We start from the raw sequence: 19,165 nt of genomic DNA on the forward strand, positions 1-19,165 counted from the left end.
TGTTTTTATGGAATTAAGATGGCAGATTCATCAAGGAAATTTGGGAACACCCATTTTGGGTGCATTGAAAATGCGTTGTTCAGATGAACAAGCTATTTATACAGAAATGTGGTGTAATACTGGATACTCTTTTAATCTTTTGGTAATCCAGACATTACCATATGGACAAACTGCACGGATTGATTTGAGGAGGCCTCACTGGATAAACGAATACCCTGCTTTAGTTAATTTGCTGAGCTTTTATGTTAGTGTATTAAGAAAAAAAAAATGCTTTCCAGCACATAGTTTATTTGCAGTGACATATAAAATAAGACTGATAACAATCAACACAGATTTAAGGCAGCTTGTTTGACAAGCAGCTCTTGATGGTTTGGATAGTTATCTGGAGGGCTTTCTTTCGGTACTTCATTGCTTATAGCCAATGCAGGGCCTTTCCAATGTGGAACCACCTTTGCACGTACATATCAGAGAATGCACACAGTTTCCTCTAGTGTTCTGCTTTCAGTGATGTACCTGCATTAATTTTGCTTAATGCCGTAATGGGTTATTTAGTTTTGTTATCAACCTCTGCTTTCTCAATCTTCTGTCCTGTGAGGAATTGCCATATTCCTCCTCTGTAGTTCTCATTCCCCAGGGCATATACAAAGGCATCCACTGTTGGCACAGTCTTGGCAATAACAGCAGGAATCTGTTGTGAGACACAATATTTATTAATAGGAAAATGCACTGAGAAGTCAATGGACTGATTTCAGCCTAGGCTCAGTTTCCCTTTACCAAAAAAGTGCCTGTCTCCAATGACAGTAGCTTGCTACCCCTGGAGAGATGAGTGGTAAAACCAATTTGGTCAGTTGGAGGCCCTTGCTCAGGCAATTATAGTCTCCAGAAGAAAGAATTTAGATCAGCATTGTCTGAAACTGGGATATTTCAATTGACAGTGAATACAAACACTTAGGACGAGTGAAGGGTATGCCGTGGACACCTTCCGATAGCTAAGCGGGCTGATATTGCTAACATGTTTTATGTGGGATACTGAATACCTAAGTACAGTAATGCATTTGGTGAGCTGAAACTGGGCTGATTCTTGGGGACTGAATGAAAGCTGAAAGGTTTCATGTCACATTACCGAGTCCCAGATGCAGTCTTGGAGAGAAGACTCATAGAAAAAAAAGGAAAAAAAGGAGGCAGCATAACCCTAAGAGTGATTAATTGCAGCTTCCCTGAGGAGAGAGAAGTATTAGAAAAATGAATGAGACAAACAGTCTCTTCAAAATTGAAAATTTTGAGCTGGTACTTGACTCTGGGAAGGACACAAAAAACTCTTACAAACCATGAAGGACTACAGGCTACAGACCCCTAACTGACTGCTGAAGAACCCCCCCCCAGCTTCCTAAATTGTTGCTGGATCAAAGCAGTAATATAATACCTGTTATATCACCATGCTCAGCTGTTTTGCCTCAAAAGTGGTAGCTGAACAGAATGCTTTGAGGAAACAATCTACTTGTTAGGTATGTTACAACATTTACTCACAATTGGTTTTACTTGTTATAACATATAACATATATAAGAAGTAAAACCAATTGTGAGTAAATTGGCATTGTTCCATAGGAACAGAGAGAAGACAGTAAGGAGAATGTCATTGTTTGAATTCCCTCAGGTGGCATAGACGTACCATGCGGTATTTTGGTGAAATGAACATCACATTTTCAACTGCTGCATAGAAGCATAAAAGGCAATAGGGACCCCAGCAAATAACCAGCGTCTTCAATGGTAAACCGGTATTAAACTGAAAAACAAGAGCAATAAATTCCTTTGTGTTTCACAACCGCACACTGCGACAAAGCGGATTGGACAGATCCTGCGAGACCATGGTTTGTGTTCAGCAGCAGGAGAGGATCGGCCAGCAGTATACACCATATCATTGCTGCTTTGCTGTTGATGCCAGAGGTGTGCAAGCACAGCTCCCTCTGCATCGAGGACTGCCTGCGCAGCAAGCCCCAAAGCCCCGTTCCCGGGGGCTGGGGGGGGAGTGGCAGTTGCTCCTGGGCAGAGGTCAAAAAGCACCTTATGGTAGGTCAGTTAAATCAGTGTGTGTGCTGGACACAGAAGCCATGGCCAGTAATTGCTGCTGAGGGGGGAGGGCAAAGTGTAAATTTAAAAACAGATAAAAAGGAATGACAATTTGCTGACTTCTTAGAGGGTCTTGCAGATAAATAAGCTGTGTTAAGTCAATACTATGTCAGTGCGACAGATGGATGCAGTGGCATCTGTGTTGCGGTGGCAGGATTCCTCTGTCCTTCATGCTAGGGCCTTATCCATGGTGTTCATGCCCAGCTGTTCTCAAATATGTTATAAATACTAATGAATAGGGAAGTGATAATTTAATCCTTAAATTTTCTGCATCGTAACTAGTCTGCACAGCTACAGAAAATCGTAAGGAAAAAATCACACGCTGTTGCATAAACTCACTGAAAAAAAGGTCATAGACTTATAATAACAAACACTGAGATTTGTTCAAGAAATATGTAAAGGGCACATGTATTTATTCCAGGCAGCTACAAACCAGTCTGCCTGACTGTCTCTTTGCTGGTATAACATCCCCCTTGGGAACTGACCGTCTTCACTGAGTGCAGGGGTCGGGCTGTGCCCGCCAGCCATGCATAGTGCCCCAGACTGTATAGCCTGCACCCAAGGAAACAACTCATATAATCACCACATTACATTCCCATAAACCTGCCACACCAGAGCAATTCCTTTGTTTCCAGCTCATAAAGCTTTCTGAATTTCCTCAGCCAAGTGTAAACACGACATGTATAGAAAGGCCCTTCTCCCCCCACGGGGTGCCTGCGTGTTTCCTTGCAGTGCTGCAGCTCTGGCTGACTTCCTCAGCGATAAGCTAAGAGCCTGTAGCAAAGCAAGAAATAATGATACTTCCTAAGCAAGTTTCTCTGCATAAATATTGATATGCTATTAGCAAATATTCTGCATGCTGCGTGTTTGCTTTGTGACTAGAGTTGGACCAGTGTTGGTGGAGGGGAATCCTCAGGGTCACTAGTTTGACCCGCGCTTTGACAGGGAACTGTCTACAGCACTAGGTCAGGGCAGATGTGGCTGGTCAAAGCTTGAAATCTCTAAGGGTGGGGTTTCCACAAACTTTCTGGGTGGCCCCATCCTGTGTTGCACTACCCTCTTACTCAAGTAACACTGGGGAGTTAGCACAGAAGGAGCTGAGCCAAAGACTTTGTGAAAGAAATTGGCTTTTTGAGAACTTTGTCTCTATTGGATGCAGCCCTATTTTGGCAAGGCGGTTGCAGGGGCTGAGGAAGCTTTCTTACCTTATAGTGCCCACTTTTCTTGAACTTCTGGTGTATGGACTGATAGGCCGTCAGCATGATGAAGCCCGGGATCATGAAATTGAAAATGGACAGAGCAAAAAGGAACGTGATATAGTTTCTGGAAAGGGTGAGGAGGGAAGAAAAAGAGGTTGTTAATTCCTCTCTAGGGCATCTCTGTAAACTTGCTGTAAACATTCATTAACTTGTATTTTTAAAATTGCCAAACCCAGTTTTGTCAGCATGCTTTAAGTGCAGCATTTGCTGAAGACCAGTTGAGTTGTGCCATGTTGTTGTTGTGCGTGGGATGGATAGTATTGTAGAAAATCACAACAGGTGTTTGGTTTCTAAACCCAAGCATCCCTACTCAGACATCTGTGCTGGACTGCATGAAAACAAAGCCATTCTGAAAGAGTTTTAAGTCCGAAATCCAGAAAAGATGCAACTCATAGATGAGCAGGGCAGTAGCAGAAGCCTAAGCACCAGCCTCTCCCACGGAGGAAGCTGCCTTTAACTGTTCCCGCATGCTGCCACGCAAGTCAAGGCAGCCTCGGGTCGTGCCTGCCTCGCCCCAGCCGCTGGGGAGGGAGATCTGCCCCAGCAACAGTGTGGGGGGGGGGCAGCTGGGGGGTTTGGTGTGCTGCCGAGGCCACCCCAGGGGACGGCAGCTCCAGCCCCCCCTCCCGTGGGAGCTGGCCCTGGCCCTTACCTGTCCCCTTTGCTGTAGTCCAGGGTGCAGCAGGTTCGGAGGGGTTCGTAGTCGTATTCCCCCCACCCCAGCAAGGGCATCACGGACCAAAAGGCAGCAAACAGCCACGCAAACACCATCATGGAGACGGCCGTGCTCCACTGCATCTTGCTCCCTGCGGGAAGAGAAAAGGGGGTCTCCGTGCCCGTAACAAAACCACTGGGAAAAGTTGTCTGGCTCTGTGGGGCCAGAGCCAAGCACCCGGGCCCCTGGGCCTCGGGCAGAAAAAAGCAGTTGTCTGTGTTTTGTAGCTTGAAGTTGGCTTGAGTCTGGAGGAATCAACCTTGCATAAAATATGGAAGGAAGCTTTTAGACTTCAGAAAACAGCAAACTGTTTTTGTAAGCAAAAACCTTTTGTGTGCTTTACTTAGACAAAAGTTGTATTGCTGCTCAGCTTTGCACCACACTGGAGACACAGCTGCTGTTACAAACATTATATTCTTGTGTTTTGGGAACATGTTTGAATACTCAGATGTGGCAGCAAGTAGAAGGAACAGGGCAATGCAATAAATACTGTTTGAAGAATTAGAGCCCTGCTGCAGGGTGTGGGTCAGATCAGAAATGTGACTCTGCACACACTCCCCAGCCCCTGCCTACTTGCTGCCCCGCCAGGAGTGCAGGGCACGCGTGGATTCTAAATGTACCCTGTTCTAGAATTGCTGCTCATCAATATATATGTGAATATATATACACAACCTGACAACAGATCTTGTTCTAAAAATACTGCTGGCCAAATTATTTTGACCTTAGGATCATTGCTTACCCTGGAACAGGAAATATGAAGCTCAGCATTAGTAATTTTTTTCTCATTTTAGAATAAAAAATATCACTTGTGCCTATCTCATCCCGTTCCAGAAAGTACCATAGAAATAGGTCAATGAATGAAATGAAAGATTGGAAACTTCAGAAGACACAGGAAGTATTTCTTCATGGAGAAGGCAGGCTGGCTTCCCCGCTGCTGCAGGACATTGTGTTAGCCTTGCCGCTTGTGGGTAAAAAGGCCTCGATAATTTTGTTATTGAGGCTAATGTCCATAATCATACCCATGCTGAATAGCCCGTGACGCCAGCTGCACCAGCAAGGAGCACGGTGACTTTTCCCACTGCTCCTTTCTAATCAAATCTCCCATTAGGGAGAAATAATGATGTAATTTTCACTGAGGTTGGGAAACAGTCTTTTTGTCTGCCCATGACAGCAGGCCAGGAAGATTCAGGCCAATTCTGACCTTTTGCAGAAAGGTGACGGATTGGAGGTGAGGTGCATGAGGTGAGGCCCTGCCATGGGATCAGACGTGGCTGACTCGTGGGTGGAGAGCATGTGAGGTCCGCACAGGCTGTAGATCCCCATAAGGCAGCAGCTCCGGGAATCACCGCAAGCTCTCCAGTAGCTATGTTGTGTGGTACTGTCCTCGTATATTGTAAAGAAGGTTAATAAAGTAGGTGTGTCAGTGAAATTGCCCTTTTACAGGAATGCTGATTCTACCTTTGTCTTTTTTCTTATCTTCCAGAGGTTCTTCAGGGAAAAGAATTAGAGTTTGAATTGCATTAAAAATCAACTTGGAAAACTTGTTTGCTGCAGGTGTTCAAAAATTAGTTATGGGAAAAGACAGGTGTACACACTGCAATTTAAATACCAAGGCAAAAGTAAAGAAAATCCTTTTTATTAAATACTCTGTGTTTTTATATGGTAGTTGCCAGAAAATCTATTGATTTTTTAGTCATTTAAAACATTATTTTTTAAGAATTACTAATGAAGAATGATTAATAATGACTAATATCTGTCTTTTGTGTGATTCCTACATAGAAGATATACTTTGTCTGCAGAGGCTCAAATATTGCTTTGTTGTACTGACATAATATGACTCTAGAATGACATAGATGAAAATAAAGGAATAGTTTCTGATTTAGAGGACTAGAAATACGAGTCAAACTTTTTAGTAACTTGTAATTATTCTTAATCTTCAAGTCCAAAGAAGCAATGTAGCCTAAGTTGTATCTTTCAGAACTGTGTCCTATTTAGGTATATGCTCAAACGAGCATGTTAGTGTTGTTAGTCATCCAAGGTTTCCATTTCCATTTGTGTTTTACATAGCAGTTCTTGTAGCTTGGCTTTACACAACTGTAACTTGAAATTCAATCAGGAGAAAGCTTATTACATAAGCTGTCGGGTTTGTTTTGCGTTTTACGTATTCTAGCAGTGTTTTAAAGGCATTATCAGAAGCAGCTGCACTGAAACCTGGATCTGAATCATGTTTCTTTTAAACCAAGCTCATGCCAAAAGTAGCTTTATTGCTTTGGGAATACAATTTTGTAAGTGGTAAGCCCTCCTGATATTCTGAAAAAGCCAAACTAAATCTTGGGGGTTTTTTTGCTTCTCAGCAATTCCTATAAAATAGTTAATACCAATTATTTTTTGTGGTACCTTGTGGCAGAAACTTTGCTCTCTTTCGACCCCATCCTTTCACTTCATGGACTACTGCAATATCGTGAAGGTCTCAGAACACGATGGGCCCTGACTGAGGCACTCTAGTGCCGCTGGGTCCTAGCCACACACCGGCACCTTACGGATCTTTGCACGTAAGGAAAAGATCCTTGCGTTGACAAAATTTGCCCTCAGCCGCTGGGATAGTGTTGGTGGCATGCTGAAGGCAACCTGTGGGTGCCTGCACTGGCAGAGGGCGGCTGATCCAGCCGCCTGCAGGCTTGTGTGTGGGGGCTGCTGGAAATCTCGCCTTCCTTGCTGTCGCCTTGCACAGAAAAGCGGGAGAAGCTCTTGCTCCACTGGCTCCCACCATCTCTGGGGTCTCTCACGGTGGCCAGTCTCTTGGTGCCACATCTTTCCTCTGGCCCCATGTACTACCAGCTGGCATGCATGCAGGTGACAAGAAAGTTGTGAGGCTTCCTGCTGGAATGGCTTTCAAATATTTTCCATCAAGACTAGCTTTAATGAAGATTTCTACGTTTAGTTTTTTTAACAGGAGAAGTGGAGCCCACAGGAGGCTCTAGGGGAAAACTGCCTGTGCTTTTGGCTGTCAGTGGCCTGCCTCAGTTGTCCCCCCGCTGTGGCTGGGGAGGCCCACACACCTGGCAGGGCTGTGGGGAGCACAGTGAGACGACACTTCTCAATTTCCATTAGCTTTCTTTTTTTCCCATTATTTTCCGAATTTTTTTGCTTTGTTTGTGCCTCTTCTATGAAAAACTGTAAGACAAACCTTTATTTTAGTTACTCTTCCATAGGTGTTACGGAACACCATTTTCTTATTGGATGTAGAATAAAAGGACCATGCAATAATGGAGTCTGGCACCCGGCATGTCTCGACAGCCTGTGTTTGGAAAGCTCATCTCTGGGGCTGAGTTCCTGTGTTCTCTCTCCTCACACTTAAGCAGTCCTATTTCAGACACTAGAAAAGGAGAGAATCAGAACTAACAGAATTAAATTTTTCCTTCTCAATTTGGCCTTTTGCAAAATGAGATTAATGGTGAAATAGTCCTGGTGAAATCAGCTGCCTGTTGACCCTCCAGAAAACATTTAATGACACATCAGAAGTAGCTATGACTATAAAATTAAACAAACTTGATATTATTTCAGTTTGACCCAGAAAAAATACTTTCAGTACAAGAACAGTGAAAGAATTGTGCTCCCTTCACATAGCAAAAATGTCCTCTTCTGAGAGGCCTGACAGCAAGAGAGCAAGCCAAGAGCAGTTCAGTTGTTTTTGTGCGGAGCAGGTCATTGCTTCACCTTAAATGCCTTTTTTGGCCTGGTAAAATTTAATGTAATAGCTACGTAGGTCATAATTCAGTTAAATGTGTATGTATGGAGTTCAGCATATGCTTAAGGATGTAATTCCTGATTAGGGCCCAGTGCTGGCAATATGGTCCTATAAAGTCTAATCAGTCTTGTTCTCTGGCTTGAAAAGCAAGAGGGAAGCTTCTCTTTTCCATACAGTGAAATATTAATACAGGGAATTTTAAATGGCTTCTGTAACTGCTTTGGAACAGAAAGAGGTCACTCTTATAAACACCCCCCTCCCCCCCCCCCCATCTTTTAAAGATTACTAAAATTGTGATGTCAAAATTTTAAATTTAGGAAGTGCTAAATAGAGCATGGTACTTTAATCCTTTTATTTATGCTGGCCAGTTTTTAGTGACATAATCATAAGCTTTTTCTCCATCTTTAGTCTGTGGGGACATTTATGAATTTAGATTTTTTTGAAGATTTATAAATCGGTCAAATATTTAGCTGATTTTCACAGAAAGAGCAAGAATATATCTCTGACACAGTGGCTACTTTTCAGCTAGATTTCAGGCTGTTGTTCAAAAGGAATTTCTCAAACAAAAGGTTAACAGGATTTTCTAGGATGGAGGGAAAAACGTCCTTTTTCCTCATTCTTGCAAATAATAAAATTATAATAGCTGATATATTACAGAACAATATGGCTTGTACCAGGCTTCATAGCATGCATCACTGAAAATCAGCAAAGTTTGTCAAAGACAAAAATATCTGAATGTCTTATAAGGGAAAATATGTATCAGTCATAAGTAAAATAAGTCTTGGTACCTACATCATCTGCAGTATGAAAAGCACCAGTCACTGGTGCTCAGAAGTATTTGGTTTTTGTAGGAATAAGAAAGCTGCACTGCGTAATAGCTTCTTTTGTGCATATCATTAGAAAAAAGCTCTTTAAAATAACCTAATAAAGGGATTTTTTTACTCCATTAATTTTTTGCTGTGGTTCTCCATGATCATAAAGCTGTCTTGGCGATTACCTCCTGCTTCAGTGAAAATGCAAGAGCTGTATAAACATTGGCATTTTGTCAGGGAAAAATGATGCAGGTACAAGACTAGATGAAGGAAGTGTGGCAGGGTGGCTGCAGTAAGTGTGACAGGAGGTAAGGAGTTGCTCCTAATTTGACAGCTGACAGCTGCAACTGGAGCAAATGGTAGTTGCTAATCTTTGAATACTGATATAACAACCTAGGTTTCCTTGAATGTTAAGGATTAGATAAAACTCACTGCAATTCTGCTTCTTGAAATTGAATGCTGCTGTGAAATCCTTGCTGATTTTGTTCGTCTTTTCTTTCGTAATATTGAGAAAAGTACTGACATAAATCACTTCAGATTTTCCATTTCCCCCTAATTCTTAAATGTAAGTGTAAAATCTTCTAGATTTTTTTCTTTCCTTTTAAAACTGTAACTGAATGTGGTGGTTCTGAAAGGAAAAAAACCTGACCAGGATCCTTCCCCTCTCCACAAACTGCTGATGGCAGTGTGCTACCCTCTCATCAAAATGAACCGTGCGTTAGATCGAGATGCCTTCAGCACAGACATCTCTGTGGCAGGTGGCTGCCTGCTTTCTGGTTGCTGATCCCTGGGCTGTCCACAAGCTGCCCTCTGCCTTCCTGATCCCAACTCCAGTGAGACCTCCCAGGCTGCTGCTTCCTTCCTCCCTTGCTATGTTAAGAACATAATCCAGGACGTTTTCCTCATTTGAATGGCCAGACAGGGAGAACTAACAAAATAAAATGTCATCTTCTGGCCTGAATGCTTGGCTATTGATAGACAGCTTCCTCAGAGTTTGCCCTTTCCTCCATCACTGTCGGGCACTAACATAAAACTGCTTCTGTTTTCTCCTTTTCCTCCTAACGGTCAAATTTTGAGTATTCCCATTTTGCTAGCGATTGACATTCAAACCTTTCAGACTCCCTTGCCTTTTCTCCTCTTACTGCATACTTTTAGACTACAGATTTCTACAGTTCTCTCCTCCTTGCTATGAAAGTAGCATCTCATAGGCCCCAAAGCCACATTTAGGGGATGAAAAGAGAGTTGCTCAGCATGGTTGCCTGGGAGGAAGAAAGAAAGAGAGGGGAGAGTAAAATGTCTTGAAACTCTAGCTTCTCTGTCATGTGTGGTGGTCATACTATTTTCTTGCATATGCCAATCAATATCAGCCTGTTTTCTGATGAGTTACATGTCTAGATATCAATACACTTTAAAGGCCAGCATTTTGTCACTGGGGGTTGTATTGACTTCCACATTTAAAAACTCAGTTAATTTTCAGGATGTTGGTGAACACATTTGTGTTATTAGCATCCAGAATGGCTGAAAAGTCCCCTTTTTTCTCATCATCATAGTAATCTCTCACATTCTCATCAGCTCTTTCTTCCTCAGAAATATGGATAGTGGATAATCAAGTGCCAAGCTGAGGAATGCCACAACACAGGTTTTCTCAGGAAACTGTTAGGACATAACGAAAACATTGGGGATGATGTAACTGAGTTTGGAAGGAGTACCAGTTCCCGGGGAATGAAGATAAAAGGTTGATAGCTTTGTTTTTTAGGCAAAGGTATTTGGTACCTTCTGTACAGGCATGCAACTCGAACCAGTGTCAACAGGAGTTTAATGTATGGATTGAGAACACAGTATAGCTTGTAGGCTTGGTATATCAGATCTATGAAATATGACTTAATCTTCCTCACAATCAGCATGTGAAAGATGAAACTAGAAGGGGCTGATTTTACTGGAACAGCCACAGAGCATGAGCTTTTAAAACCTTCTGGGTTTTTGTTTTTGTTTTGTTGTTCCAAATGTTCAGTAATAGCAGCAATGTTTGGCCATCACTAAGTGATAATTTGAGCAAAGTAAAGAAGCTTGTGCCCTTAGGGTCTCTGTGCCTGTGCTCTTAATGTAGTATGCTTTTGACTGGAGGAGCGCATGACACAAAAGCATTAAAGTCAATGTTGCAGAGAGTAAAATGTCTTTCCAAAGACATGCTTATTTTCGGGCTCTCTCTTGTAAAATACAGGTGCTACTCTTCTAGCTCCAAACACATTTTAGTGTCCAAAGGATGTTAGTATGGATTTAGCTAACAGCCTGCATTATTTGGGGCCTTTGTCTGGACATGAAAAATAACCATTTCCTTGCCTGAGCTGAATTCTTGACGAAGTTGCAGAACAAAAAGTTGGCAACCTTGCTGCCCTCAATGGGATCACCAGATTGAACAGGTTCACTACGTGCTCTGGGTGTGTTTTACCACTTCCTACTTTAATCAGAAGGTGGCTGTGCCTGAATGGCTGTGTGGGTGCTAACGGCAGAGGGGATTGAAGCACTGCAGCTCAGCAGTTTCTTCCCCAGCCAAATTTTACATTTTCATTTAGAAAATATTTTGTGAAGTGGTCTGAGCAACCTGTGCTTTAGCAAAAGAAAAGGAGGGCTGCATTTGCCTATCAACATTGCTAAAGGGGCACAATTTTTTTGGGAACAGGGTGGTCATGTGAGGTGCTCTAGACTCCTTACTCCTCTGGAAAGAGCCTGGCTTTAGCAGGAAACGTGAAAGCTGCAGATCTTCATGGGAGGACCTCATCCATTTCTCCCAGGTGGCTCCCACATGACTGCCAAAATGGCCAAATAGTACAGATTAGGGCATTCCTAGCATTACAGAGTACTAGGATGTCCTTTCAGAATAAGTTTATATTTCATATCGTGTCTTTCCCTTTTCCTAATGAGGGCCATGAGATTGTACACCCTGTGTTTGTCACTCAGTCCTCTCCTAATAACTGTTGAAAACATTGGCTACTTAGAAGGAAACTGGAGAGGGAAGTGGGGACTGACAGGTACTAAGTTGCTGCATTTACTGTGAAAGTTGGTGTTTGGGGAGAGGTGAGGCCCCATGAAAGAACCCATAGACCAGTCAGCACAAGCCTATCTTATTAGACAAAAGCGAACATCATCCCTATGCACCATATTTACAAGAAAGCAGGTTTTGCCAGTTCCAGTGCTCACAAGGCTGCTAGTTTGTTTTACAGCAGATGATAATGCCCCTTGCTGTGCTTCCTGACTTCTGTTCTAAGAGAATACAGTTATCCCCCTGTTCTCCCTATCCGCAGTGGTGGCTGGAGCACAGCTGGAGTCCCAGCACAAACCCTAGCAGTCTCTGCAAACACCAAATCCACCTCAGCACCCTAATTCAGCAGAAATTTCCACTCATGCTACATGAATGCATAAATCCAGTACTGCCAAAGTTTGGGAGGAATTTCTATGATAAAAGACAGAGTATATCTATCTCTACAAATCCATATATTTGACAATCCTGTCAATCTCTGTTTCTTACCTAAATAAAAAATATGCTTTCATAAGTCCACCAGAAAAGGCAAATTTTCTGGGTTGATTTCCCTGTCTAATATTAGATTTCCATTAAATCCAGATAAGGTGTCAGAGCTGGTTAAAAACTAAATTGCAAGAAAAAAACAAAAAATGGCCTTCACTAAGAGAAGAAAAAGAACATATTCCTCCTCTTATCAGTACTTAAAAATAGCCCTACTACTTTTATTGAAACTTGCAGATAATTTGTTCCTTGCTTGGGAACAAATGTACCGAGTTCCAGTCTTTGTAAGGGGGCCTGGAATGTAGCACAAACCCCACAAATGGCTCTTGCACCCCAAAGTGCCTGTGTGTTGCACAACGGGGCTGCTGAGCTCTGTCTGCTTCATTGCACCTCTGCAGAAGTGCTTTACATGGGCTCTGTTCCAGCTGCTGTCTCTGCAGAGGTAGCTCTCTAGCTACACCAAATTTATCTGTAATTAGTAAACTCTGCATGGGTATGAAGATCTGTTTGGTACACAGCAGGGTGTTGGATAGAAGCCCAAGGTACATAGATTTTTTTTCAATATGAGGAGTTGGATTTTGTTTGGGACACTGAAGATTACTTATGGACAAAGTGAAAGCATGGCAAGAGGGTCACAACTTGGATGTGATCTGGAAGAGGACATATCTCCTGAAGGTCATTGGTTAGTGCCCCTTGTATGGGAAGAGATCCTTTGGGTCCTTTGGAGAGATTGTTTGTATTTGCTTTCTCTCTAGTGTGTAAGATAAATAAACTTACATATTAAGATATGCAGGTAATAAATATGTGCTTGCTTTGATTCTCTGAAATCTAAGCAAGTTGCCTTATAGCAGGATCTGGGTAAGGTTGCTAGGTAAATTATAGCTCTTACTTGTACAGTAGTGATGATATCGGTCCCAGGCGACTGCAGCGCTGGAGCTAATGCTGGCTAGTGCAGTCAAGAAGCCCTGGAATCCATGAATTTGACAGCCGTCAGAACCGTAGGGCCAGTATCTGTCAACAAACACAGAATATATTAAGAAAATGATAGAAAAAAGTGAAGACATGTTTGGAAATTGCATTAATGGAGAGGGTAAAATGATAGCCTGTGCCCATGCTTTCTAAGTCTGAGAAACATTGTGAAAGATGTTACTGTGGTTACCTTTAGGTATTTGCCAGCATTTATCTTGCTGTGGTGCCTGATATAGTACAACAGCTATTTTTACTCTTAATATGGAGAAGAAAATATAACTCTGCATTTATGTATTGGAAAGTTGTTTCTTAATTTGAAATCTACATTTCATCCAATTATCCATATCTTCAAAATTTGTACCCGCTGGGAGCAGCCAATTTGTCAACATGTGAAAGTATCAAATGAGTAATAACCTTTTGGAAAGTCAGTGTTCACCATGCAACACAATACAAAAGCTCACAACGCATAAAAATACTCCTGATAGCAAGACCAAGGCCTTCAAATGTCTTTGCAGACATAGAATGAAAAGAACCATGAGATGTCTCATGTGGCAGACATCTGCTGACATGTGCCTTCAATATCCTGGTCACCCATGGCAAGGAGCCACAGCTTTTTTTCTTTCTGTGTTCATCTAACCTGGCTCTTTTGCTCATAAAGCTGGCTGTGAGGTGGAAGTCTTCAGCAATCTCCTTTCTCATGTATTTACAGAACACCAGTATAATTCATTAGGAGACTACCCCTGGAAGTCCCTTTGAACAGGAGATAGCTGACTGCTTGGGAGGCTGGGAAACTTCTGCTCCCATTTAAAAGAAAAGGTCCTGCAATTGTTAAAACCAAGCTCATTTTGATGTATTGACCTTAGCTTCTCAGCTCCAGTTCAGTAAAGTCATCTTTACTGACTTCAGTAAGACATAAGTGTCTGAAACAAGTGACCTATACAGGAGGTAAAATAGTGTTGAATAAGGCCTCACTGGAGCTATTGACTTGTGTCGTGGTTTAACCCCAGCCAGCAACTAAGCACCACGCAGCCGCTCACTCACTCCCCCCCCACCCAGTGGGATGGGGGAAAAAATCAGGAAAAGAAGTAAAACTCCTGGGTTGAGATAAGAACGGTTTAATAGAACAGAAAAGAAACTAATAATGATAATGATAGCACTAATAAAATGGCAGCAGTAGTAATAAAAGGATTGAAATGTACAAATGATGCGCAGGGCAATTGCTCACCACCCGCCTACCGACACCCAGCCAGTCCCCGAGCGGCCAAATCACTGCCCCCCCCCCCCCCCTTCCCAGTTCCTAAACTAGATGGGACGTCACATGGTATGGAATACACCGTTGGCCAGATTGGGTCAGGTGCCCTGGCTGGGCATGAGAAGCTGAAAAATCCTTGACTATAGTCTAAACACTACTGAGCAACAACTGAAAACATCAGTGTGTTATCAACATTCTTCACATACTGAACACAAAACATAGCACTGTACCAGCTACTAGGAAGACAGTTAACTCTATCCCAGCTGAAACCAGGACAACTTGTTAATTTGTGAAAATGTTTTTATATCCATTAAGAGAGAATAAAATGGTCACATTCTGGCTTGAAATGTATTTCTGTTCTCTATTAAAGATATTTCCAGGGTTTAAAAATATGCTACTTGGAATTATTAAACAGCTATTTTATAGGGTGGTGGGTTTTTTTCAGTATGGTTTGCTTGTGATTTGTTTGTTGCAATTATTCACTGAAATGCTTGATATTGTTTCTGTCCTCTGATTAAATGATTGATGTGTATGAAAATGTGGAAAATCAAATGTGTCATAACTGATGTGACCTCCCTGCTAACAGATCTGCATTTTCATTCTCCAGAAGCTTCTCAAGCAAGTGCTTTAATAGAAAGGTTCATAAAACCCCAGAAAGACTTGCAGATAAATTTGGGGTCCATCTAGAGGTTTAGTCAAATGAAGATGTACTACTATTTTGATATTCAAGTAGCTTCTACTATAGCCACTGGTAAAGCTGTCTGATTAAATGTCTTCTATAATCAGTCTTATAATCTGTCAGTGATTATATGCAGTAAAGTGGTTTTTTTACTTGCCTGGTAGAACTATATAGTTTCATTTTGCTGTTTCAGATTGAGAAAATGAGAAGGTTGGTTCGGTGGTATGCTAGAAAGAGAGTAATTTAATTAATTTGACCTCTTAGAACTTAAGCTGTTAATTTTCACACTGTTCTTCTGAGCATCCTTTAGGAAAAAGAAGATATACCTTAGGAAACTGGAAAAGGCAGCGATGAATGCGTTGATGCAGATCCCACAATCAGCCAGTGCAATGCTGAGAACCAGCAGATTGCTGGGTGTTCGGAGTTCTTTGATTTTTCGGAAAGAAATAATTGTCAAGCCATTCAGACAGAAGCCAAGCAGGGCTGAAATACAGAATTGTTTGGCATGATTCAACCAGAAATAGAAAATATCTACAATGATACTGCTGTTTTCTTTATTGAGAGAACAATTATTACTGTGGAAACTTATGCACAGCGAATATATCTGTAGTGGTCACAGTCTGCACGCAAGTTACAAAGACTTTCAGGAGAGAAGTCATAGGTGACAGCTGAAGCCGCTGTCTGCATCAGGGATATGGCCAGTCATGTGGAGCAGAAATGGTTTAATCTTGTTTGTAATTCTGCCTTTTGTTTTAATAGAGAAACCTGATTTCCAGGCTCTATCCAGGAACACATGAGTCAGAGCGAGGGAGATGCAGAGGAGGCAGTTTCAGAGAGGCTGACAGCCAGCACGTGCTTCTGGTGCACACATCTCCAGGCCTGTCTTTGGTAGAGAAATGGGTTGTGTTTAATATCAGCTGTAACATTCTTTTGTGTTTAAGCACAGAAATCCCTCAGCCATTTTTCAGTCAGCCTGCCTCCCTTCGGGCTTCCATCTAAGGTTAACCTAGACAGTGCTTGAATCACACCAGCTCAATCTTATTACTGCCCTTCGTCAATAGACTATACATGGAAAGGAATAATCTAATTATAAAAAGCAGTCAGTGATAGATTTTAAAAAATAAGTTAATGTTGGTCCTCAGAGGAGGATCCAGGCAACCCCAGCTATTCACCCAGAACAGAGCTGTACCAGCCTGAAACCTATTCTTCACTGGTTTAAACTCAAGCTTTGTCCTTTAATGTCCTTTTCAAGATGACCTGAATTATTTTAGCTCTGATGAGGCTCTGACTCAACATCCCATCTCTAAGTCTCAATTAGATGAGAGGCAGTGTGTCTGTCTTTGTGTTCTTCTTGGAAAGAGAAATTATGTAGTGCAGAAAAAATCCATATCCCCTAATTCTGTAAAGTAGTATAGTTACTTATGCTCATTGTCTTAATTCTGCAGTTACATAAGATGGATGATTTTGTCTAGTCAGAAATCCTGCTCCTACCTTAATTGCATTAATGGCTGATGGGATAACCATAGTAACAGCTGATGTGCGTCTTTCATTACACAACATATAACATAATATTTCCAGGAGAAATACTTGGAGCTCTGCTGTTCTTATTTCCTCCCTGCCAGTTTACCTCCCACCCACAGGGTAAAACTGCTGCTAACTCTCCCAAATGCAGTGAAGCTTTTAGGAGAGGTATGTTGTGACCATATTTAGAGTAGAGCTGAAGAGTTATTACTATATCAGCTTTCTGCTATCTTTCCCCTGTTTTTGGAACCTCCAGGCTTCATCCCACTCTTCTTTCTTGAAGGCTGTCATGAGTGTACAAATAGAGAGTTTACTAAATTAAAAAAAGAATAGCTCTGAGTTTTCATTTTTAGAACAGCAAATGTGTCCAGTTAATAAAGTGAATGCAAGGTTTTCCTCTTCCCCACAACTTATTTGCAAACTGCACTTAAAAGCTGCAGAAAAAAAAGGTCTTCATTGCCTTTCTCAGAGTCTTTGAGAAAGTGAATTAATCTTTAATTATTTAGTTTGATCTTCTAAGTCAGATGACAAAGAGTTGTTTTGCCAATCCGCTGGGCACATTCTGCCTAAAACCCTATAGAAAATACTTGTGTTTAGTAAAACATAAGTGTGTTAGACCACATGTAGCTTTAAGGGAAGGTTACCAGCAGGTACTTTGCTTGGACTTCAACGACTGCAGGTCCCTGGCAGGCTGCAGCCCCTGAGCACAGGTGGGTGTGCGGCAGGTGAGGGCCGGCAGGGCCGTGCTACCACAACCAGCCGTTCCCCGGCTCTTGGCCTCTGCCAGCATCCAACGGTGTCCCTGTCCTCCTGCCACTTCTCACCGCTCGGTAACGATGGGTAAAGTCATGCCAGGACCTGCAGATGGCTTAATGGCTGTTGGCCAGGCTTAGCCCTGAACTGTCTGTTTGGGCAGCAGCTCACCCATGGGCCAGAAGTAGAAGCTTTTTCTTCACTCGCTCTCTTCCAAGGAAGAGTTTCTGACATAGCTCTTCCACCTTTCCTTTGCAGGCAGACACAATGCTGCTTTCCAGCTGAGCTCGCCTGCAAGGAGAGGGCGGGCATCCTCTTTTCTCCTATGCTCTGCGTTCATGGGGTGAGATGATGAGCATTTATCCCATTCCGATGGTGCTTACAGCTTCTCCTCCGCTACTGTTGGGGCCCACGATCCCTGCACCCCCAGCTGAGCAGCACTGTGCAGGGATGGAGTCCCAGGCCCTGACTGGGATGTAGCTCAGAAGAGACTCCAGCGACTGACACCAAAATAATCCTAGCTACAAGCCTGTCCTTTGCTAGCTGCCAGGTAGATACAAATTCACGGTTTTGTGGCAGTATCTCAACAAAGTGGCACATGCCTTAACAAAAGCCCACATTGGCTAAATTAAATGAATACGGTCTCCTACCTCAAATTTTGCTTCTTAACACTGTGAAAGCTTTTGAATTTCATGCAACTATATTTCTGTTTGTTACTTTTACTCAGCAGCCATTAACTGCAGCACTACCAATGCAATCTGGAGGTATGCTCACAGTTAACAGACTATTTTGGACCTATCATCTTTGATTATAGAACAGCCACCACAGCCCACAAAACAAGCAGCCCAATTTTATTGAGAGATTATCAGTCATTTCAACATCCTTCCCCTGAGGAAGATAAAATTGCCTCAGAAGTCAACAACAAAATCTTACATCCCAAATTCTTGATAAGAAAGCTAAGTAGCAAGTACTTCCCTGCCATAGGGCAGCTATGTATACAGAGCAGATCTTCACTGCAAACAGCTTGCAGCTCACTCTGATTTACTCACCAGAAATACTGGTGATATAGCCACAGTAACCGCCATAGCTCTGGGTCAGCATACCACAAATGCTGCTGTTTACTTCAATTTTCTTTCCCCCTCCCACCAGGAATAATAGGGGCAAAATCTTACTGCTGCTGAGGTCCTGCATCGAGCTTACCTTCTACCAGCAGGGCAGTGCCGATGGCAAACACCTCTAATTCAGTGAAGCCTTCAGGGAGAGGATACGCAGTGACCATACTTGCGATAAAAATGCCAACAGATTTAACCTCTGCCCTCTGTTACAGCTGTAGGGCTGCCTTTTCTCTGGATCCCCCTTCTTCCACTAGCCCAAGGCTTCTTAAAGGAGCAGCTCACGTGCAGACACATGCTCATTATTATATAAAAGCTTTGGGATTTTTAGTCCCACCACTACAATCCCTGCAAGAATGTTATTAATGATGGGACTAGCATCAACCCGCACTCCCCCTTTCCCTGCAAATCGTATTTCAGACACCAGCAAAATGAAAGCATTCATTGCAATTACAACAAGTTCTTTGTAGAGACAAGATTAAGAACCCTGTCCAGTTAATTCTGCAACACTGGAAAAGAATTAAAGGTTGTGGAATGAAGGAAACATGTAATATATAATTGGGGAGTGACCTGAAGAACAAAGGGGCACTCATTGAGTTGGTAATTAGGGGAAAAGTATGAACCAAGAATTTCTGCAGCATATAGGTCTTCCCATCACCCCTTTTTTAGAAACTGGGCAGTGTATTTTTCTGGCAATG

The 19,165-nt window shown here is 42.4% G+C and overlaps 1 protein-coding gene across 3 annotated transcripts; it reads right to left on the reverse strand.

Moving 5' to 3' along the window:
• Positions 1–283: 283 nt before the first annotated feature.
• On the reverse strand, positions 284–18,642 carry RGR (retinal G protein coupled receptor). 3 transcript variants are annotated; one of them, XM_075026891.1, is made up of 8 exons: positions 18,556–18,642; positions 15,408–15,564; positions 14,966–14,974; positions 13,071–13,192; positions 4,039–4,192; positions 3,333–3,450; positions 1,670–1,783; positions 284–688 (listed from the first exon to the last, which is right to left on the reverse strand). In XM_075026891.1, the coding sequence occupies exons 1-8, from the start codon at positions 18,632–18,634 to the stop codon at positions 545–547; spliced, it is 897 nt and encodes a 298-aa protein (XP_074882992.1). In that variant the 5' UTR covers positions 18,635–18,642; the 3' UTR covers positions 284–544. The 3 variants fall into 3 exon arrangements, with proteins under 3 accessions (XP_074882992.1, XP_074882991.1, XP_074882995.1); XM_075026890.1 differs by lacking the exon at positions 14,966–14,974; XM_075026894.1 differs by lacking the exons at positions 1,670–1,783; positions 14,966–14,974.
• Between the last annotated feature and the right edge of the window lie 523 nt (positions 18,643–19,165).

Source organism: Buteo buteo, chromosome 4, assembly GCF_964188355.1.
Source record: "Buteo buteo chromosome 4, bButBut1.hap1.1, whole genome shotgun sequence".
NCBI classification, from domain to species: Eukaryota; Metazoa; Chordata; class Aves; order Accipitriformes; family Accipitridae; genus Buteo; species Buteo buteo.

Coding starts and splice junctions, on each gene's coding strand:
- RGR (XM_075026891.1), bottom strand. CDS start 18,634: ATGGTCACTGCGTATCCTCTCCCTGAAGGCTTCACTGAATTAGAGGTG. Junction 1,784..3,332: donor AGAAAAGTGGGCACTATAAG/GTAAGAAAGCTT, acceptor CTTGTTTTTCAG/TTTAATACCGGTTTACCATT. Junction 689..1,669: donor TTTCACCAAAATACCGCATG/GTACGTCTATGC, acceptor GTCTCACAACAG/ATTCCTGCTGTTATTGCCAA.